Source organism: Papio anubis, chromosome 7 (genome assembly GCF_008728515.1).
Source record: "Papio anubis isolate 15944 chromosome 7, Panubis1.0, whole genome shotgun sequence".
Lineage (NCBI taxonomy): Eukaryota > Metazoa > Chordata > Mammalia > Primates > Cercopithecidae > Papio > Papio anubis.
The window spans coordinates 116,028,617-116,053,094 of NC_044982.1; the positions used below are offsets into that span (position 1 = coordinate 116,028,617).

The 24,478-nt window shown below is 40.2% G+C and overlaps 1 protein-coding gene across 8 annotated transcripts in view; it reads right to left on the minus strand.

The window, feature by feature from the left end:
* NEO1 (neogenin 1) overlaps nt 1-23,034 on the minus strand; it is a 266,759-nt gene extending 243,725 nt beyond the window's left edge. For 5 of the 8 annotated variants that reach the window (XM_021940692.2, XM_021940691.2, XM_021940696.2 and 2 more), the window contains exon 1: nt 22,703-23,014. In XM_021940692.2, the coding sequence (XP_021796384.1) occupies nt 22,703-22,832 (130 nt within the window). In that variant the 5' untranslated portion in view covers nt 22,833-23,014. Of the gene's footprint in view, nt 1-22,702 lie in introns of all 8 variants that reach the window. The other 3 variants (XM_021940695.2, XM_021940697.2, XM_021940693.2) reach the window with 2 other exon arrangements.
* Nucleotides 23,035-24,478: the final 1,444 nt, after the last annotated feature.

Sequence of the window (24,478 nt, forward strand, 5' to 3'; positions counted from 1 at the left end):
AGGTTGGAATTGTATATCATATTCACTTACCTCTTTGTACGGTCTAAAGCATAATTGGTCATGTCAGAGGAACGTAAATAGTTGCTATGAATCTAAGCCTCACTTTTTTCATCTATAAAAGCACAAAGATAAACTAAATGATTCCCCCTATGACTCTGTAATTTTGAAATAGTCTTTAATTCAAAAACAAAATATTTCTGGAGACATATTATATGCCGGGCACTGTGTTACGTCCTAAGGATACAGAGATAAAAGTACGGCCACTACCTAGAGGAACATTTTCTCATGATCATAATTTGAATTTCTCCATCTGGCTCCTGCACCCCGACCCTGGCCGTAGTCTACCCTGGTCACAGGGTGCCAGTATTTCATATGCTTGCAAAGCAAACAGTGTCAAGGAGAGGAAGGAGGCCAGGGACTCCTGGGGTAAGACTGACAGAAAGGGGAGAGTCATGCAGGAGAGGGGTGTGAAAACTGGGCACACAGAGAAGACCTGCCCCCCTCCCATAAAGGGCCATGTGCCTATACTACTTCAGATATGAGAAAATAATTCTGTCTGTCTGGAATTGTTAATTGTGTCCATAATCTAAATAACATGAGGGTATCCTCACACATCAAAAACCCATTTTATTACACTATATGATATTATATGAAGTCACTTCTGACAGCTTCGAATAAGCCACACAAATAAAGCATAAGAAAATGAAACATGCAAAGGAACACTTCAGTTTAGCCATTAATTTATGTACATTCTCTGTTTTTCTTCTCCTTATCTTACTCATGAGTTTAGAGTAACAAAATGGCCAGAGAGATTAGAAAGGAGTGAAAAACAAGGTGACTGCCTAATCTTGATAAATAAACTAGATAATTAGCCTCTGAATAATGAGAAATTGGTTATTAAGGCCTCCATTTTCAGACAGAGCACGTTTTTAGAAATGGATGTCTAAAACTGAATTACCGGCCGGGCGCGGTGGCTCAAGCCTGTAATCCCAGCACTTTGGGAGGCCGAGGCGGGTGGATCACGAGGTCAGGAGATCGAGACCATCCTGGCTAACGGCAGGAAACCCCATCTCTACTAAAATACAAAAAGAACTAGTCATGCGGTATTTCTGTAGTCCCAGCTACTCGGAGGCTGAGGCAGGAGACAAGGAACCCGAGGCGCTGGATGTGTGAGCCGAGACAGCCAGCCACTGCACTCCAAGCAGCCTGGTGTTACAGCGCTTGCATTCCCCAGCCCCAAAAACTGAATTACCCTGCAGAACAATTCTGATTTCATTTACAATGTACCTGAACTATGCCTGAGCTGATACCTTTATCTGTTTAGACATGACTGGAGTCCTCAAATGAGTAAAATCTGCTGTGTAAATCGGTACTTAATTAAAGAACAAGTTTAGTAGGCTGCAGGGAGAGATTTGTTGAAATGGTGAATTAAACACTGTTTTAATAGTAAGAGACCTCCTTCACTTATTAATTCTATCATTAGTCCACAAAATTCAAGTCAGACAAGAGTAGCTACTGTTTATGCATTTTTCATTTAAGATTCTAGAGTAAATACTTACTGGGAATCTACAGTCTCCAATGGGCTCACTGACGCCTGGCAGATGAGGGGGAAAAGGCACAGAAAATACTATTCCCATATAATTTACAATCCTGTTAAATCTCCTAGTATGGTACATTCTCACATTAGTTCTGGTAATAGTAATCCTACCTATCTGGTCAACCAATTCCCCAACACTCCTGAAAACCATTTCCTGCTTATCACACACAGCAAAAGGCCTCACTGTGTCATAAACAATAATATTCATCTGTTCTTAGTTCCTTCCCTCTTGTGAAAGGAGAGTTCTCTCTCCTACAATGAGTTGAATGCAAATCTTTCTACTTGTGCTCAAAACGCCGTGTTCTCCCAACCTTCCCAGGAAACTTAACACTATCAGTTATCCCATTTTCCTTGCATACTTAAACTATCCCGCTCAAATAGAGCCTTCCATTTTTAAATATGCTCCAGAATCTCATCCATTAAACATAGACACACACACACCCAACTCATGAGACCTCAACCACTACATTCAGTCATCTCCATCATGGCTAAATTTCTGGAACTTTTCAGTCTTCATTTCCTCCCTTTCCACTTGTCCCTCAACCTGCTTCCAAATTCCATCTACAGCTGTCAGCAAGGTCAACAGTGACTGACAGGTAAATGCAAAAGACTCTCCAATCCTCACCATACTTAATTCTGCCAGCAGAATCAGATACTCTCCTCCTTGGTTCCTATGATACAACTTTTTCCTGGTTTTCCTCCTACTTCTCCGCTCACTTCTCTGTCTTATAATACCCCATCTTTCTCAATTCGACCACATTCTAAGCAAATGACTCACAAATCTATAGCCCATGTCTTCCATCACACTCCAGACTGTAACTACTGCCCCTGGACATCACAAAGGCGTATCAAATTCATAATGTCCAAAATTAAACGCATGCTCTTCTTGCCCCCCAAACTTAGTTCTTTCCCAGTAAAAGATATCATCACCCACCATCCTGCTATGCAAATCCTAAAGAACCTTAGGAATCATCTTTGACATGTCCCTCTCCCTCACCACCATATCCAATCCATCACCAAATTCTACTTTATCACCTAAATATCTTTCTATTCCATGCACTTCTCTACACCACCATCATGCTAATCTAATTTATCTCTGTAAACTACCTAGGCTACTACAACAGCCGAAGTGTGAAGCATCACCATCACGACCACGACCCTACCTCCACGCACGTGCGCACACACACACTTTTTCTTCATGTATTATGATGGTCAGTTTAATAACCTTTTAAATTCACTGAAGTTAGGCAAAGCACAAATGGCTTGTTCACATGTGCTTGGAGTAGCTTGGACTACACGTGGATGCTACCACACCTGGCTGTCACCTGGCTCCTTCCCCATCTCATTCCCACAAGAGTGTGAACTTTACCAGGATAGGATGTAAGTTTTAATCATCCTCATGGTCCCAACATAGAGCCTGGCATGCAACATGTACTCAATAAAGGTTTACTGAACTTGTCTGAAATTCACCTTGTTTTGGAGAGTTAGAAAAAGCTTATATACATGAGACTTTCAGATGACCTTTCCATTTATGTTCCTGCTTCCAACAGTTGAGTCAGTTAAAAAAGCAAAACTAAAACTTCTAAAAATTATAACTCTGAATCTTTCAGTTATTACATATAATCCAAATTCTAATGACATTTCACAGTTAAAAAAAAAAAAAAATTAAAAGCCAGCTGGGCACGGTGGCTTACGCCTGTAATCCCAGCACTTTGGGAGGCAGGCAGATCACCTGAGATCAGGAGTTCGAGATCAGCCTATCCAACATGGTGAAATCCTGTCTCTACTAAAAACACAAAAATTAGCTGAATGTGGTGGTACATGCCTGTAATCCCAACTACTTAGGAGGCTGAGACAGGAGAATTGCTTGAACCCGGGAGGCAGAGGTTGCAGTGGGCCAAGATCGGACCAACTGCACTTCAGCCTGGGCCACAAGAGCAAAACTCCATCTCAAAAATAATAATAATAATTAAATTAAAAGCCATCAGACACAGTATGATCATTTCCATGGAAAAACAACTAGAAGACTTTTAGAGAAATGGCAATTCTTTTCAATAGACAGTTATAAAGACATTTCTTAAAACAAAAGTGGGCCAGGTGTGGTGGCTTACACTTGTAATTCCAGCACTCTGGGAAGCCACAGTGGGCCGATCATTTGAGCCCAGAAGTTTGAGCCCAGCCTAGGCAACATGGCAAAACCCTGTCTCTACAAATAAATAAAAAAAATTAGCCAAGCATGGTAGTCGCAGCCACTGAGAGGTTGAGGTGGAAGAATCACCTCAGCCTACAAGGTCGTGGCTGCAGTGAGCTGTGATGGCAGCACTGCACTCCAGCCTGGGTGATGGAGTGAGACCCTGTCTCAAAACAAAAACAACAACAACAACAAAAAACAACCCAAGTGAATAAATAGCAACTACCCCATCATACGTAAATTACATTTTTCCTTGGAGAAGTTCATTCTCCAACACTGTTTCTTTTAAATTATGAAGCAATATCCTGTCTTTTTAATCAGCATTTAAAAAATGTTTATCAAACTTTGTGAATACAAAATCCACCAAATGCTTCTCAAAATTCAGATTTCCAGGCCCCAGAACCACAAATTTTCTCTCAGTAGATGTGTAATGATGACCTGAGAGTAGTAACTACACGTAAAGAATCGCTTAGGGCCAGGCACAGTGGTTCATGCCTGGAATCCCAGCACTTTGGGAGGCCAAGGTAGGAAGATCTCTTGAGGCCAGGAGTTCCAGACAGCCTGGGCAACATAGCAAGACTCAGCTTCTATAAAAAATTTTAAAATTAGCCAGGTGTGGTAGCATCCACCTGTAGTCCAAGCTACTCACGAGGCTGAGGTGGGAAGATTCCTTGAGCCCAGGAGTTCAAGGCTACAGTGAGCTATGATCATGCCACTGCACTCCAGCCTGGGTGACAGAGTGAGATCCTGTCTCTAAAAAAACTTTTTTTTAAATTTTTTCAAAAAGAATCACTTAAGTACGCTGCCAATGGCTAAGGCAACCAGCCCCTACTGAAGATATAATCTTAAAAGATATTACAGCAGTCCCTCCTTATCCACGGTTTTGCTTTCCATGGTTTCACTTTCTACAGTTTCAGTTACCCATAGTCAGCCATGGTATGAAAATATTTAGATAATCTGTGAGACAAGAGAGACAGAACATTCACATAACTTTTATGACAATATAATGTCATAACTGTTCTAGTTTATTATTAATATCTTACAGTACCTAATTTATAAATTAAACTTTGTCATATGTATGTACAGGGGAAAAAACTGGTATAGATAGATTTGATAATTTTCATGGTTTCAGGCATCTACTAGGATATTGGAATGTATCTCCCATTGATAAGGGGAGATTACTGTATATACCATCGACAGGCTTTTTAAAAATCTCTTTTCTATTTTCTTCTAGCTCTTCCATGATTCACTTTCATCATAAAATTAGGCATTTTATGATACATAACAAATGCTCCTTAAATATTTCTATTGAGTTGAGTTACATTCACATGAGTTATATGTACAGCTAGTAAAACTATACTTCATTTGTTTCATGTAATTAAAATACAGTTCATGATATCTCTCATAGTATACCACTACTTCCAGATGTTCTAACACCTGAACAAGTGTGAAAGCCACTGCATTAAAAACTGAAAATCTGGCATCAAGTGTATTTTTTATATCAACTTTATAATATTACAAATAAAATACATGACCTAGGATGAACAACATATGAGGGAAATTAACCTACATCATGACAAAGCATTAGTCCAAAAGGTTCAATTTAATAACTTTCCCTAAATTGTACTATTCTTGTTGGATATAAAATGAAGACAACCAACTCTCTGTACAGAGTATTTTATGCCTCTAACAGATATAACCTTGTTTTCCCCATGACTACATATTGAAGCTAGCCATTTTCCTTTACAATCTACTCTTTGGCCCCAGTTGCCTGCTTTTTCCCAATTCCTTATACCACACTCAATCTGTCAAACCACTTCCAAAGCATTATTTCCTGACTAGCAAACTCTAGATTTAAGGTGGAAGCAGACTGCTAACTCTTCTTCCTTTAAGTAAAATTGAATATATAATGCCTCTACTTTTCTGTCTTATGTCCTACCCACCTTACTAAACTCTGAATCCCTTATTTAATAAATTAAAAAATAAAAAGGCCATAAAATCCATACTATCCTACTTTCCAAATATGTGTAACATGGGTAATTTATATATATGTGTATGTGTATATATACGTGTGTGTGTGTATATATATATAAACATAAACCCTTAATTGATATAATCATCTAGTCACAGAATAAACTGAAATTTACTATAAAAAATGAGTAATTCAACTGAAATGACAGATAAGATTTTAACTAGAATATTTTCTATAGACATAAAAACTATTATCAAGGTTTATATATTCATTTATATTCAACGATCTAACTAATGGGTTAAAAAACAAAAATTCTGAACAGACACTGGTTCTCTCTCTTTAAAAAAAAAAAAAAAAATGTCTCTTGGCCTCAGAGAAAGGTATCTCTGCCTCAATAATAGGTATGTAAGATCAAAGAACTTGCCGACATCTGTACTCCCAAAATCTGGTACTGCCTCAAAACACAGTTGGCAATCATGAAAATGTCTGTTGAATAAAAAATGCCCCTACTCGGCTGTGCTCAGTGGCTCAAGCCTATAATCCCAGCACTTTGGGAGGCCAAGATGGGAGGATCGCTTAAGCCCAGGAGTTTAAGACCAGCTGGGCAACATAGCAAAATCCTGTCTCTACAAAAAAAATATAAAAATTAGCCCATGCTGACACATGACTGTAGTCCCAGCTACTTGGGAGGCTGAGGGGGGAGGATCACTTGAACCCAAGAGGTCAAGGCTGCAGTAAGCTGTGATTACCCCACTGTACTCCAGCCTAGGTGAGAGTGAGATCCTGTCTCAAAAACAAACAAAAAATCAAAAAGCCCCACTCTATCAAAGGGTTTCCATTGGTCGGGAGTTAACTAGCCTAGCACAGTCCTTCAGTGATTGCAGAATTTTAATCTAAATGTACATAAAAGTTAAAAAAAAAATATTCTTTTTAATTGGATCAGACATCAAACTAAACCAAATGAGAACAAAAAAAAATACCCAGGGTAGATTCTCAGTTCAAGATGGCAAAACTAAGCTCATGCATTTAACCAATGCCCACCAACACCTCAGCTTAATATCCACTAAAATAACTAAACAAATTTTTAAAAAATTAATAAATAAAAACACCGGGGGGAAAATCTGTACCTCCACTGGAAATCACAGAATAGTGACAAGCATTATGTGGATGGACCCATGATAGCTCCAAGAAAAAAGGCTAGCAAAGCATGTGGTTCAGCACTCATGTTGAGGATTAGAGATAAGGGACAGAAACAGACCAGGTGCAGTGGCTCACACCTGTAATACCAGTACTTTGCGAGGCGAAGGCAGGTGGATCATTTGAGGTCAGGAGTTCGAGACCAAGCTGGCCAATGCGGCAAAACCCCATCTCTACTAAAAATACAAAAATTAGTTAGGTGTGGTGGTACACACCTGTAATCCCAGCTATTTGGGAGGCTATGGCACAAGAATCACTTGAACCCAAGAGGCAGAGGTTGCAGTGAGCCAAGAACGCACCAATGCACTCCAGCCTGGGTGTAGTGAGACTCTGTCTCAAAAAAAAGCAGGGGCAAGGGGACAAAAACGAATAGAGGAGGCTGCCACAGCTAGCTCCAAAATTGATTACCAGCCCTGAATGTTCCGTTTTTGAATTTCAGCATTGCAAACAATGCGTTAGCAGTAAACCTCCCTGTCTCACAGTTACCTGGCTATATCTTGCCCCTACTCCCTGCAAACCACCAGACCAATGATAAAGGAATGTAGATCATTCTGTTAAACCAATAATCTAGGAATGTCAATCAAACTGTTAAATGGTAGCAAATCTAAAAATTTCTCTTCTTTCACCTATACCTGAAATATTAGAAGAGGAACCCACACAAGCTTGAAAAGCATCCATTTCAACCAGCAATACTGAATATATATAGACATCATCATATCATCATGGTCACCATAGACACTTGAAAAGACCTAGACGCTAAAAGAATGATTGTTCTATCAACTGAAGCAAAAATTTTCCCTGGAAAACTTACAGAGAGAAACATATTTCAGAATATCATTAGAATTCCCAACTGCAGAAATCCCAATTATAGAAATCCTAAAGAAACTTAAAAGAATACTGTGTATATGAAAAGAGAACAACCTGAAATCAGGGAGATTGCTTTCGGCTACAAAACTACTCAATAATTTTCCAAAGAAATACAATTGGGACAACAAACAGCAGATTGCACATGATGAAAAAACCAGACAAACTTGAAAATTTATCATAAAACACAAATAACAGAAATTATGAAAGAGGCATTGAGAGAATTCAGCTTTCAGGAATGATACAGTAGACGGTTTAGACCAATTCTCCCACTGAGAATAACTAAAAAAACTAGACAAAACACAAAATATCTGTGTAAAGGCAATCAAGGCAATGAGGAATTGAGGAACCAAAATCCAAAAAGAAAGAAAAACCAAAGGGACAAATCTGGTATGTGGGGCTCCTTTTGGCCTAGAGCTATCAGCAGATTCTAAAGGCTACTGCTGAAGAGGCTGAGATGAGCAACGCTTTTGACAGACTCAAGCCCAAAGGGGACCAACACTGGAGTGAGGGCCTGCCAAGAGGGAGGGCAGACCCCTTAAACTGTGGATCAGAACCTCAAAGGGCTACATCCAAGAACTAAAGGTATATCTAAACTATTTCAACTTATAGAGTCTAAAGCCTAATTTTAAATCACCTCAATCCCTGCGTAATGTGGTATGGGACTGTTAGTACCTCCAGCATAACCACCTACCGGAAGCAAAGGTAAATCCTTTCTGGGAGAAGGCAGTATCATCCAGATAATATAGATAATTTTTCATACACAACACCTGGCATTCAATCACAAATAAGAACAAGAAAAAAAACCCTCCCAAATCAGGTGATATAACAGACATAAAAGCAAAACTCCTATGGGAACACACATGATGGAGTGGGTTAAAGGAATAAAAATACAAGATGGAGAACTTCAGCAGAGACCTGCAAACTATTTAAAAAAAAAAAAAAAAAGAAATTACAGAACTGAAAAAGTCACTAAATGAAATTAAGAATTCAATATAGAGAGTGCTGCCTCGAATCAGAATGTAAACTTATCAGAGACTATTACTGTTTTCCTAACAACCAAAACAGGGCAGACAAGCTACAAATCTATAGTTTTTCTGAACCCATCAGAGAGATAAGGATGTAAGGGAGTCTAAGTGAACTAAATTCCAATAGAATTTAATTCAGAAAAAAATATTTGAAAGGATAACAGCCAAGCCAAGAACTCTTCAAAAGTGATGAAAGTGATCAGCCCACACTTACAACAAGCTCAATAAGCAGGATAAATACAAAGAAAACCGTAACTAGGCACATCATAGTGACATTTCTGACAACCATAACTAAAGAACAAATCTTAAAAGTGGCCAAAGGTGGGAGGTAAGCACATTACTTACAAAAGAAGAAAAATAAGACAGCTGACTTCTTACTAGAAAAAACAGAGTTCAGTGGACAATGGAATAACATATTTAAAGTGCTGAAAGAATACACTGTTTACCTAGAATTCTACATTCAGCACCCTCTTCTCAAAAATCCAAAAATGAAGGTGAAATACAAATGTTTTCAGACAGACAAAAGCTGAGAAAATTCATCTCCATCAAATCTAACTAAATGCTAAATTATATTCTCCAGGCAGAAAGAAATGATCCCAGATGAAAGATCAGAGATGCAGAAAAATAAATGAAGAGCAACTGAGAAAGGAAATATGTGGGTAAATCTAAATGAATAACTTAATGAATTTAAATAATTAGATCTAAATGAATAGTGAGTATGAAATAACATCTGATGGATCTTAAATATGCAGAGAACCAAAATACACAACAATAACATAACATAAAAACAAAAGAGGGGCCGGGCGCGGTGGCTCAAGCCTGTAATCCCAGCACTTTGGGAGGCCGAGACGGGCGGATCACAAGGTCAGGAGATCGAGACCATCCTGGCTAACACGGCGAAACCCCGTCTCTACTAAAAACACAAAAAATTAGTCGGGCGAGGGGGCGGCGCCTGTGGTCCCAGCTACTCGGGAGGCTGAGGCAGGAGAATAGCGGGAACCCGGGAGGCGGAGCTTGCAGTGAGCTGAGATCTGGCCACTGCACTCCAGCCTGGGCGACAGAGCGAGACTCCGTCTCAAAAAAAAAAAAAAAAAAAAAAAAACAAAAGAGAAGGACAAATGGAATTAAGGTGTTATAGAGGCCTTGCACTGTCCATGAAATCATACAAACAAGTTAAAGAAACATTCAGGAAACACTAAATGAATAGTAAAAGAAATTATAACTGGCAAGCTAAAAGAGAGGGAAATACAGAATAACTTAAAATAATCCAAAGACAGCAGGAAAAGAGAGAAAGGGGAATACAGAATAAGCAGTGCAAGCAGAAACAAATAATAAAATGGGAGGTTTAAAGCCAAATATATGAACTGTTACATTAAATAGACATGATTTAGTAAAAAGACAAAAACTGTCAGGCAAAAGAAAACAAAACCTAACCACATGCTACAAACATAAATATATGACTACAGGGCCAAATGCAGTGGCTCACATCTGTAATCCCAGCACTTTGGGGGGCCAAGGCAGGAGATTTACTTGAGCCCAGGAGTTCAAAACAAGCCTGGGCAATATAGTAAGACCTTGTCTCCAAAAAAAAATTTAAAAACTAGCTGGGCATGGTGGTGTGCATCTGTAGTCCCAGCTACTTGGGAGGCTGAGGCAGGAGGATCACTTGAGCCCAAGAGACAGAGGTTACAGTGAGCTGAGATCACACCACTGCACTCCAGCCTGGGCAACAGAGGGAGACTCTGTCTCTAAATTAATTAATTAATTTTAATAAAAGTACATAAAGTACAGAGAAGTCATATCACACACACATTTAAGTTAAAATAATTCAACTATGAGAGTGAGAGAGACAGAGAGAGAATATGAACTAATATAAATAGAACAAGCCATTCTACCTGCCATTCATATGAGCACAAATATGAACTTCCACCAGCTGAGCTCAGCTCCAGAATGTCTTAGTATGAGAATCTCATCACACTGCAATTCCAGAGTTTAAAAAAATAAAATAAAATAAAGTTTCTGTACAATAATACAAGTTTTTCTCTTCATTTGGTAGTTAACAAAAGAAATTATCTCTTCCAACATAGTGGAAAAACTGTCGATGACCAACTTATTGAGAGAGAAAATATCGGCCTCTAACTTGGGGTTTTCTTAAGGTATGCTAAAAGAGAATTACAACAACATGCAATTTTCACTTCACTCGCTGAATTTAAAGATAATGCCAAACTAAAATACAACATCAATGTACCACCTTTTTAAAAAAATGAATAATCTCCCACCTAGTCATATTCTGGTGAAATTTCTAAATCCCTAATCATATACTCACATACAAAAATCTACAGATTTTTTTTGAAATCAAGTACCTAGTACCTAGTACATAATTACATTACATGCAGCATTAAATGCAGGAAGGAGAACTGCCCAGCAAGCTGTGAAAGAAAAAGATCATGATACAGGAATTTTATATCAAGGTCAAGCTACTACGCAAATACAGAGGCAAATCTAAAATCTTAAGTGTGAACAAAGTGGAACTGCCAAGCATCACAATGTCTACATTTCTAACCCCAAAATTTCAATGACTGACAAGGCTGACTCTGAAACAGAAATGCCTCTACTTAACTGTAACTACTCTGAAGAAGAAATAAATTCACTTTTCCACAAAGCTTACAGAGTTTTTTTAAAAGTATTCTTCAGAAAGTGGCAAACACTAACTCCTTAGAACCTCCTAATACACACAATCCTGAAGCTTACTTCTCCGGCTTTGAACAAACTCCAGAGAAATCACTGATTCATAAAAGAAGCCCACAATGTCTAACAGGAAATAAATGAACTCTTAAAAAGCAAATACGTAATGATAAAGTTAATTTTCATTAAAAATTGGAACATGCACTATCTCCACTTTCCTTCCTACCATGACAGATTATCTTGCTATGATTTCATCATCATCACCCCTCTGCTACATGACAAATTATTAACTCCAGAATAAAAATGAACCTTACAAGAAATAGTTCATGGAACATTTCTGTTGCTTTTGCCTTTACTTTGCCTCATAATGCTCCGTATTTTACACTCCTGGCCAAAAAACAAACTAACAAACAAAACGCCCGCCCATCTAAAAACCCTACTTACGGCTTCAAAATCAGCTCAAGTCCTAAGAAACTCAGCTGAATATCCCAAACTAAACAAATCTTTATCCTCTTCAACACAAGCTGACTCATTTAACAATCTATTTACACATAGCCACCAAATAAACACAAAAAAATCACGTTACCTAATTTTCATGTCTTTTTAGCTAGCCTCTCCACCTAGTATACAATAACAAAAACAACAATAATAACAGTTTACATTCCATGAATAAGCCAGGCTTTGTTCTAAGCAGGGACACATATTAAGTCATTCATTGTTCATTTCAGCCCAGTAGAGTGGGTGGCTATGATATATGTCACTTAAAGAATTGTTCAGAATTGGCTCTGTATGCCTTCGTTCTCCCTGCCTACTGTTCTAATCTGGGGCCATGACATGCCTGCAGGGGTAAGGGAAATAAGTGGCATTACTTTAGCACTAGCTCATTTATTCACACAGGTGTTTCTCAATAAGCCTCCATAGGCAAAATGAAATTTATCATTTTATATAATTCTTATTCTACATCCTTACCTAGCTTTAATAGTGGTATCTTCTTCTGTAAACAGAGGAACATTTCCTCCCTTTGGAAACCCAACTACAGGTGTATGCCTAAGTCTTTGCCCCAGGCTTTCTTTTTCCTTCCTAAGTGTCATGAACTACACTTATGGCTTGAACTATCATCTCTATCAGATAAACTGTGAGCCTAGCTTCTAGCCTAGACTTCTCAACTGAGCCCTAATTCTGCAATCCTTCCTTTTACAGGGATGTTCTGCTGACATCTCAGGCTCAAGGTGTCCAACATGGAACCAATATCCATTGTTTCCAAACTTATTTCTTCTGCCGAATTCTTAATCCACTTTCCACTTTAAATCACCATAGTACCTTGGGCCAAACTGGCATTCAAGTATTTGACTAAATGAACTTAATCACTCCAAACCAAAATTGTTATTTCTGTCTTAAAAGAGGTAACAGCATGTTTCAATTCCTATTTGTTACTCAAATCAATGAATAAAATATTTAATTTTTTTCCTCAGAACAGTTTTAAAGCTTATGAATCAACATCAGGTTAGCATGAGCAGTGGTTAGCAGGAGTCAGATAACTAACCCAATTACTCATTTGCTTATCACTAAGTTAAGAACCACAAGCAGCCATGGAAGTTTTGACAAATTATAAAGTTTTAAATCACTCCTATTCTTAATTACATATTAGCTATATTTATAAATGAACCAATGATTCAAGAAAAGATACAGAAATATGAATAAAACACGTGAATATTAAATTCTCAGAAACAATATAAACCATCAACAAAAATCTGAAAAGATGCTCAACTCCATTAATAATTTTAAAATACAAATGTACAGAGTTTTTTTTTTCTTCTATCAAATTGGCGAAAAGACTAAGAAGTCTGAAAATAACCAATATGTTGGCAAGGATGTGTGGAAACAGACACTCTCGTTTGCTGCTCAAAGGAGTGTAAATCAGCTGTTTAGTAAACAATCTGGAAATAATGTGAATGCACATGCCCTCTTGCCCTACAATTCCACATCCACAAACTTATTTTATGGTTTACCTGCACATGTGCACAAATAGGGACATTTATAAACATGGGTTCACTGCATCATTTGTTTGCAATCAAAAACTTGGGAGCATCAAAAAGAAATTGGTTAAATAAATTATGATATATCAGAAAATACAATTTCATATGGCTATCAAAACAACTCTGATAAATTTATACACACTCACATGGAAAGATGTCCTAAAACAAGTTAAAAATCAGTATGCACAGCAAAATCCAACTTTCTTTGTTATATATGTACTGGATATTTTAAGTATATAATTGTATATATAAAATAGACCAGAGTTATTAAAAGTGATTTCTCTGGGAACAAGGATTGAAGTGTATGATTTCACATTTTATTTTACGTAGTATGAAATGTTACATTTTTAGCAATAAAAATTCAACAATTAACTCTACCCCCAAATTAAAAATCCACATACATGTTTCAACAATCAGGTTTAGTAACGCTGTTAATAAAGATAAACGTCATGGCCAGAGGGGTAGGAACCATACCCTGCCACCTCACCTCCCCTCCTGGTCACATTTCCTTTCTTCCTACCTCAGGTATCAAACTGAACCCTTACTAATTTGAGAGGAGATTAAGACTCAAGAGATTTCTGAGGGAAGATCTATCTCCCAGACAGCAACTATATCTACAGTAGGAGAGGATAAAAGGAAAGGCCAGGGGCAGGCAATATCCATTAGTAGTAATGGAAAGGGAAAGAAACTTTCCTCAACTTGGCTGAGACAGTAACTTCTGTTTATGGGAAGATCTCTGTATTCTTACACTTATTTTAAGTATCTTTCCTTGAAACTGTCACAACCTTCCTCTGCACGGGGCATTTCCCAAGATAGTCCTTCTACCTACTTCTGATCAGCTATGAGGCTTAGAAATTAGATTACACTGTTTGTTAGAATTGCCTATGAATTAAAGATAGGCTCTGAACAAAGTCCTTTGGGACTCTGAGATACGTATTTTCTTTGAAAATTATTTCTCTTATTCCCTAGTCTTTAGTTATATTCCAGAGGTAGGTGGCATAATGGTTGAGTTCTATGTAGGTGAGATACAACTAATAAACAGGTTAAGCCGGTGCAGGGTCACATTTGTAATCCCAGCACTTCGGGAGGCTGAGGCGGGAGGATTGCTTGAGTCCAGGAGTTTGAGACCAGCCTGGGCAATATGGTGAAACCCTGTCTCTACGAAAATACCCAAAAAAATTAGCTGGGCATGGTGAGGCATGACTGTAGTCCCAGCTACTTGGGAGGCTGAGGTTGGGGATCACCTGAGCCTGGAAGGTTGAGGCTGCAGTAAGCTGTGATCACGCCACTGCACTCCAGCCTGGGTGACAGAGTGAGAGCCCATCTCAAAATAAATAAATAAATAAAACGGTTATCACCACAAGAATTTCTGCACACAATCCCTTGAATATACAACACTATATAAATTTAAAACAACTAGTTGCCCGGGTACGGCAGTAGCTCACGCCTGTAATCCCAACACTTTGGGAGGCCGAGGCAGGCAGATCATTTGAGGTCAGGAGTTTGAGACCAGCCTGGCCAATATGGTGAAACCCTGTTTCTACTAAAAATACAAAAAAAAAAATGAGCAGGGTGTGGTGGTGAATGCCTGCAGTCCCAGCTACTTGGGAGGCTGAGGCAGGAGAATGGCTTGAACCTGGAAGGCAAAGGTTGTAGTGAGCCAAGATCACACCATTACACTCCAGCCTGGGCAACAGAGTGAGACTCAGTCCCAAAACAAAATAAAACAAAACAAAAAACTAGTAATCCCACCTCCAACTTCAAAAGCTTTCAACAATTAACCAAAAAGATCTTCAAATTTTACTTGTTATATTTAAAGTTATGCTGTGAATTAAAAAACTATAAATGAAACATAATTTGTTATTATTCTATTCCTAAATTTGTAAATAATAATGCTATTATCTTAACTAGACCTCATAAAGACACATTTTGGTGATTTTATTTTTTTAACCACTAAAGCAGAAAAACAGAAACATTCTGTTTTCAATTTCCACATAGTATCACTACAAAAATTCACTCTGCTCAGGACTCCTCAGTAAGTTTTACTATTACTGACCAATAATCAATTCTGAAAATCAGTATGATCAATCTCCAGATTTCCAAAAAACATGGGAGTAGCTGCACCCCCAGATGGCTCAATTATGAGCATTCTCATACATTCAAACACTCCAGTAATCACTTAGAGGAAATTATATGTAACTCCTTCTTGAGAATTCTAGTCTACTGGCTTTATAAAACTAAGTTAGGACTACTCTAAAGATACTGAATCAAAATTATGAGGGAAAGCAGCACTATTCCTTGATCAACAGTAACACAATGATTCCAGAATGTATTTTTCTACCTACAGCAGAAATGGCAGTTTCTCTCACCAAATCAAGTTATGTAATATCTACCTCACCTCCACCATTAGACCAAATGCTTCCTGAGGACAGAAAGCACGTCCAATTCATCTTTATTTCCACAGTGCAGTTTTGTGCATAATTAACCCTCAAAGAGAGATATTTGCAACCAGCCAAAATTACTGCAACTCTTAGCTTTGCCTATAGAACTGACTTAATAAAAAGTTAAATGTAAGGATTCTTGCTATGAAATAATTTTAAAGAAGGTTATTTCTAAGGATTCTTTAAAAAAGGAAAAGCAGAGACACACAATCTGAACTGTAGACCACCAATCTACTAACTCCTCAGAATTCAAGAACTGACTTCATTCAGTAAAATAAAACATATATAACCAGCTTACCTCTCTGCTTTTTCTTTATGTAAAGGAGTCAAACAGGGAATCAAAACCTGTTTACATAAGCCAGCTCTGTAAGCTGGTCAATTTACTTTACATCCCTCCCAAGCCTAAGAGAAAGCATCTAAATTTCTGGTAATACTGTATCTTAAAATACCTCACAATTACTTAACACTGAAGCAATATAACTCAGCACTAAAGCTATTTTTACACATATAAAATAAAATCATGTACAATCATTTGCAAGTAACATAGAAGATTTTCCAATCATATCCTACTTCCCGCTACAAAAAAAATAAATAAATAAAGACGTACAATAACTTGGGCTTTAGGGAATGAAAAAAGGTGACTTTTGCATCCGAAAACCAGAAATGATCAGTGTTAGAACACAATAACTGAACAGAAGTTATTAAGCTGAAACAAACCCACTGTTCCATATTATGAACTTCAGAGTAAGAGAAACTTGAAGGTAGAAGGGATCTTTGAAATTACTTATTAATTAGCTCAACCTTTCAGTTAACAGACGAATCTGCATTTTAAAATATGGCCTTAAGTACCCACAGTTCACAATTAAAAGTGGTAAAACCTTGAAAAAGTTATAAAAGTACTAGTCAATGGTATAACCCTTAATATCATTACTTTTCTATAATAAATGGAACCCTGACTCCCACATACACACACAAGTTAACTTTTCACCAGCAATCCTATATGTGAGAATCCAAAATATAGAAAGACCGTAAGAAAGAATATGTTCATCACAGCATTCTTTATCACAGAAAAATAGTAAAAATAACTTCAATATCCATAACAGGAGAATACACAATTAGCAGCAGAAAGCAGAGGAATAAAGAACATAGGCTTTGAAGTTGCAAAGATCTGGATTCCAATGCCAGCTTTTCCACATGACAGGCTGTGAGACCTTTGGCAAGGCACTTAATATCTGAGACTCAATTTCCTCATCTGTGGAATGTGAAGAAATTGCCATTTTCCTCACAGGACTGTGTAAAAGATTAAATACATGTGAAAGAGCATAGCACAATGCCTGGAACTCAGGGAGTGTTCTATAAATACTACTTTAATTAGCCACTATTATTATATTTGCTCCCTGGAATATTACATACACATTTTAAATAATAGTTATAGGAAAAATCTGTATATACTGGCATGGAAGAATCTCCAACACACTAAGTGAAAAAGCAAGTCGAAAAAACAATAGGTAGTATGATCCTGCTTATCTGTAAAAAAATAAAACTATACACACATATGCACATGCAAGGGAAGATATTAAAAGGGGTTACTTATGGGTTTAAAAAATGGAATTTGTGGGTAGGAGTGATAAAATGTTTTATTCTATGTATTTTTATATTGTTTGACTGCAAACAAACATATATTTATGTATTTTTAAATAAGTTTTTAAAACAAAATGATTTAAAGATAATGTGACAACAAAGAAAAATGGTATGTCAAGGGAAAACATTTCAAGTTATACATACACCATAATTACAATGTAAAAAGATAACATGCCAGATAGGCAGTAACTAGAAAGAAATATACCAAAATTATACTAGTGGGTCTAAATGACTTTTTTTGTCACTATTTACAAAATTTTTGAATCAAAAAAACTCTCCTCATTCTAAATGAATCCAAAATTTGGGCTCTGTTTTAAAATCATCTTTCACTAGCTTGTGTTCATGACAAAGTTGATTTTTCAAAATCTTAAACACAAAACTTTTCCTCACTTCACTTACCTCTCCGGTCAATATGATCTTACCTACAGTTATTTCCTCTAACTTATTGACGCAACCTTACCCAGAAGCCTAAACACTTACCAATGATATGGTAAATAGTTCCCAATCACATGGAAGTCACTTATAAAATAAAGTGTTTGGAAAAAAGACTATTAAATAGAGCCTCCATATAATGAGATTTATTAAAGTTGCCCCAATATTTTAATTGAGGTAGAGAAAAACTCATAAGAAACCAGCAATGATTAAGCCAAAAGAAAAAAAAAATCTATACTTCCAAATAATTTAATAGAATTATAGTATATTTTTAGAGTTCACAAAGAAACAGTAAAGCCATTCTACACAGGTATGGTACTTTAGAGTTTATGAACAATTTTACATTTTATTTTTCTGACAATCCAGTTAGGTAGGTAAGGTATTATTCTTGCCTGCCTATATCTCCCAACTTACAGATGTATGTGAAGTTGTAGAACCATAAGTCATACTCCATATCCTCTGCCTTCACATATATCTTTTCATTATCCCACATCATGTATTAATTTTCATACAGTTTATGAAAATCAGTCACATTTCTTATCTTCTTTGAGCATTCATCCCAGAATTCTATGATCTCTTTTGTGCCTCATTCTGACAGGCAGAGCAATGCCATCAGTCTTTTCTTTTAGATGACTCAGTAAGATCAAAGATCTTTCCAAAGATGACAAAACTAAAAAACACGAAAACTACGACATATCCAGGAGGATGACCAAGCTCACAAAAGATCTGAAAACTAAGTAATGCGAAGAGTGGCCGAAGGAATTAAGGATGGTTAACATAAAGAGGATAAGGGGGAAGGGCAGGGGGGCCCACACACACATGCAAACATGCACACATGAAATGTGATTAGACATGTGAAAGGCCATCATATAAAGGAATCAGATTTGTGCTGTATGGCCCTAGGGGTTAAAAACAAAGGCAATTCAACATTCAGTCAACAAACATTTACTGGTTATCTTCTCTACGCTACATGCTAGTGCTACATTAGGGAAACAAAAGTAAGACAACCCAGCCAACCCTTCAGAGGTTGAGACTAGCAGAAGAGACAAAATAAGTAATACAAGATGAAAAGTACTCAGGAAGCTATGGGAACACAGAACAGTCACCATAACTCTCTTTGGAAGAGAGGGCTGGTGGAGAAAAATTCATTGACTAGATAAGGAGTTTCAGAAGTGGACGAGGTGAGAAGTGACAGGAAGAACAGAATGTGCAAAGGCACGGAGATCTCCAGCTGCATCGTTAATCTGGAGTGGTGCAATGCAAGGTGCATGTTAGGGGTGACAAGAGATGAGGCTTTATTGGGTTTGGGAGAACAGAGGTAAAGAAAACAAAGGGCCTCACAATCTCCACGCCAAAGAGTTCTACCACCCAAGCTACAGAACACTAGTAAGAGATTTTAAGTAGGAGAGTGGCATGCTCAGGAAAATATTTCAGAAAGCTCATCCTAGCAGGACAGACTTCTGGAGGGTAACAGTACAGACAAAGAGATTAATTATGGAGTCACTACTGTTAGCCCACGTGGGGATGAAGATGAAAAGATACCGATTCAGAGTCAAGAAATAGCTGAGAGGTAAAAAGCAAAAAGAACTATCAGCTATGGGAATGGGAAGAGGAGGTCTTCTTGATCTCAGCTTGGGCAAGTGGGTAACAGTGATAACCAAGGCAGGCAACACAAGAAGACAAATCCATGCAATTATTCCAACATGAGAGACAGGGGCCAGTAGCTGGTTTGTTCTTGTTTAAAGAACGGGGATGAAGGAAGCACGAAGGAAGATGACACAGAGTTTAACTTTGAACTTGAGTAACCTAAGATGCCTATTTAGTGAAGGTAGCAAGTGGCATGTGAGAAAGCATGAATTAAGAGAGTCCTCGGCTCACAGGTGGCAACTGAGGGCAAACAGAGTATGTGAAATGAGATAAGCTTTAGATACTAATATTTAATGAGTTAAAGAAAAGTCAGAAAGACAAATGAAGAATTAATCAGAGAAGAGATTAACCTGAAGATAGAGTAATGCTGAAAAAGGTAAGCAAAGAGGAAAAAATGTAAGAAGGGTGGGGAGGGTGAAAACTACAGTGAAATGTATTGTATAAAGCAAAATTTTCTAACAGATGTTATTCAACACAGAAATGGACTACCCTGTAAGGCAATGAATCACATCATGAAATAAATGGTTCAGGCAGAAGCTATAGAGTCCTCGGTGAAGAATGTTCACTCTAAATAGAGAAGACCTGCATTGCACAGGCTGCTGTCACGTCATCTTCCCCAAGGTCCCTATGTATCTTTTCAGTAATCTGCCCTTCTTCACAATACAAGATTATGTTCCTACTCAATTCCAACTCTCCTCCCTTGCTGACCATTTTCTATCACCCGTCCTTACTTTTTACTTTTTCCTCCACCTCCGTGTGTCTATGTCTAACCTCAGACAGAACAACACCTTCCATTTATCCTACTGTCCCACATCTCTATTTGTCTCCACCTTTTACTACTGAACATATCTACTCTCCTACCATCTATTCACTATAATCCCCTACAAAAAGATTTGTGAGTCTATCACTCTACAAAAATAAAAAAAATAAAACTACTGACAAAGGACATCTGATCTGTGGACAGCTCGTTCCAGTTGCTGCTTACTCAGTTCTCCAGTCTCTTGATCTCTTCCGCAGTTTTATGGCAGAACTGACCAATCCCTCCTTATTAAAGTTATTCCTTTCACTTTTGTAATGAAGCAGAGCGGTTTACAGGAAACACTCTAGACCGAGAACCAGAAGATCTATGTTCTAGACCCAACTACACCACTAATTACCTGTGAGCCTCCCCACCTCCACTCCTACTCACTCCTCTCAGATCTCAGTTCTTGTGAGGCACCCTAACACCCAGACTAGGTTATGTCACTCCAGTACCCACTTTCTCAAACCTATTCTCCTTTGCAGTGCTTATCACAATTCCTTAATTATATAATTAGTAGCTGGATGGCTATCTTTCCTACCCACATACCAGACTGTAAACTCCATGAAGGCAGAGAGCACATGCCTTGCACCTCATCTGTGCAAAATAAAACCTGTCAATTGAGTTAATGTTGAAACAGATGTTAAGACCACTTCCTGAGGCTGCTTACATTATTTTTATTATCCTAAGTAATAAAATTACTAGCATTTTAGTTACTTACAAAATTATCGACAAAGCTTCAAACAAAAACTCCATCTATTAACTTGAAATTTGATGAACTACATATGAACTTCCATATAAAATAGATCATGAGTAACAGGAACTTGTTTTCTAAACATTTCAGCACCAAAATGTGTTCTAAACCACATATGGACTGAATGTATAAATGTACATCATGACATAAGCGACGTTTAATTTGACATTAAAACACTATTGTTTACGTAGCTGTTTAGAAAATACCCACTGGTACTTTAGGTTTAAAGCTGTTCTTTACCATTGGCAAAAGCCATGAGCTACATACACAGCAAGAAAATGAAAAGTTTATCAGTTAAGTTACCTTGCAGTGTGATTTTAAATATTATTTCATATAAATCAGGGAAAAACAAGTACTGGTTCAGCGGTAAGATTGCTTTCAAATGTAAAAATATATCTCACACGAGTGAAAGTTTTGTCAAGTTTTACGGTACCCCACCTTGGTCAAACAATTTTAACAGATTACACGCTAATTTGACTTTCAACTGCTGAGTGTATCCTGCTCAACAATACCGTGAGGTCCTTCCTGGAAGGCTTGGCATTTTTGTTCGTTGGTCCCCTTAAGTAAATAGGAATGCAGGTGGTTTCAGTAATCTATAATATTCCAAAACAGAACTGAAAATGGCTTTTGAGGCTCAATATGTTTATACAATGCCATCTCAAAACATCGTACAAGTACTTAAAATCCGATGCTCAGACAATTCCCTTGGTTAAGAGTGGTTAACAGGCTGTAAATATAGTTGTAATCCCCAGGAAAGAGGAGGCATTCCATAACGGAAACACTAACAGATACGATCACTCCGTGCCGCTCTCCAAGGCGTCCTCATCGTTAAATCAACACCAGGGGTTGTGAGCGGGCAATTGTGCCCCTCTGACACCCCCGCTCTTCCGCAGACTTCGGGCTCCAATCCCCGCGCGAGGAGTCCCTCGAGACCAGCCAGCGCTTCCCCGAGACTTCGGAAGCTGGGAAATCCCTGGCCAGGGAACCAGGAGTTCAAGCCCCCTCCCCTTTCCTTTCCTGAAAATTAATGAATTGGCCATCCGATTGTTTATTTAATGAGGTGTGTAGTGGCCTCTACTGGTGCTAGTGTGAGCACAAGAATGTCCCACTCTTACAAGTGGGATGAACCTGGGGGAGGGGAGAGAGGCGAGGGGTGAACCTGCCTCCAGGTACAAAGCTCGGAACTAGACCTCGGCGCCCCCGACCTGCCCCCCGGCAGCCGCCCCTCCACCGGCGGCGCCCCCTTTCGCCCTTCCCCTCCCCACCACGCACGATCCCCTTTCTCTACGGCAACCAGAGCCGAGGCAGAGAAGTTCCTGCACGTTTTCTCCTGGATCCTAAACAAAAACACCGCAGCCGCCGCCGCCTGAGCCGGTGCCGCGCCCCCGCGCACCCCCGGGCCCGCGCCCGCCGCTTACCTGGGGACTGCGGCGCGGAGCCGCTCCTGGCGGCCGCGGCGCCCGGCGTCCGGCGCCCGAGCAGCAGCAGGCAGTAGAGCCAGAAGGAGGAGGTGCTGAGGAGTCGCCGGGCTCCCCGCTCCGCCGCCATCTCTTCCCCGAGAGTGAGCGGCGGCGGCGGCGACAGCGCCGCGGAGCCCTTGCCTTCTTCCCTCCCGCGCGTCTCAGCCGGTCCCTCGCTGCAGGCTCGGCTCCCGCGGCCGCCGCTGCTCCAGCCCGGCCCGGCCCGGCCCGCGCGGCCCCTCTCGCGGGAGGGGAGACTCAGGGGCGCCTCCCTCCTGCAGCGGGGCGGGGAGGGGAGGAGAGCGGAGAGGGGGAGTCAGTACATTCCGGGGCGGGGGGGTGGGTCGGTCTCCAGGTCCCAGGCGCCGCCACCCGCCGCCGACTCCGGCTCCACACACCAGCGCGAGGGGGGCGGAGACCGAGGACGGCGGGGGCGGGGGGCGGGAGTCCCGGGCGCGCGCACGCGCGCGCCTCCCTCGCCCGCACCCCCTGGGCTCCGCGCGCGGCCCGCCCCCGCTCCAATCCCGGCTGCCGCCTCGCGGGCCGAGACAGGCCCGCTCCCCTCCCCCTTCTCCCCGGAGCCGCTGACTGGTGCGGGGCGCGCGCACCGGGCGCTGCTGGCGTCAGGGAAACCCCGGAGAAGCGGATCCTCCTCCTCCTCCCGCCAGCTAGCCGCAGCCCCTCGGCTCCCAGGGACAGATTTCCCCCCTCACCTCCCCAGACGCCTCTGGCTGCAGAGACCTGAGGGCGAGAGGCGCTCCGAGCTCAGGCTGGTCCGGGAGGCCAGCGTGGGCGCGCACCTCTGCACAGTCCGGGCCTGGAGCGTCTATATAGGGCCTCAGAGGAAGCCGAATGGCCTCCGGGAGGAAACCTGGGTGCGCAGTGGGTCGGCGCGGGGATTTATGTGCTCGCCAAAAACAATAGCGATCCCGCCCGGCTCTTGCTGGGCCCTGGCGCGGCTCCCGTGGGAGGGGGCCGGCCGCGCAGCCGCTGACCTCCGGCTTCCAGGCCGGGCCGCCCTCGCCGCGCGCTTCCCCCGGGCAGCGCCGGGACCCGCCCGAACCGCGCCCCCACCCGCGTCGCTCGGCCCGGGTCCAGGGAACTAGGCACAGACAAAGGTGCCCGCTGTCCACTTTCTCAGCTCGTGCGGGGGCCCCGACCGAGCCCTGGGACTCCCGGGGGCCAGTCCTCTCGCAGTAACTGCTACGTTTTACCTGTACCTTTGCGGGACACTTCGCGTTTTCCTACCTGGGAATCACGTCTTTCGCTGATAAACCAAGGAGCAAGTGGGATATGATTTTAAACCACTTAGTAATCGTGAGGCATCACCCAGGCTACCCAAAGTTAGGAGAAAGCAGTTTGTAGTTCCACTGCTGATGAGATTATTGATCATTTTGTATACTGCACCCATGGAAATTTTTTAAAGAAAATTTCTTTGTATGATTACGCAATCGGAGTCATGTTTGGTGGTTAATAGGAGTTGGGTTTTATTCATTCTTCTGTACAGTCGATAACCGAAATGTCTTGCTTCCCACAAGAAAATGGCTATTTCACTAACATATCCCTCTGTGCTTTCTCATAGTTACTTTCTAAAGATATTTTATTCTAAAGCGCCAAAATGAACAATATAAGACATGGATTAACATCGGGAGGGAAGAGCTCAGAATCTTCCTAGAAGCTCTTAAATCATCAAAACGGTGAAATTGGGAATTCTCATCCCAGTTCTTTGAAACA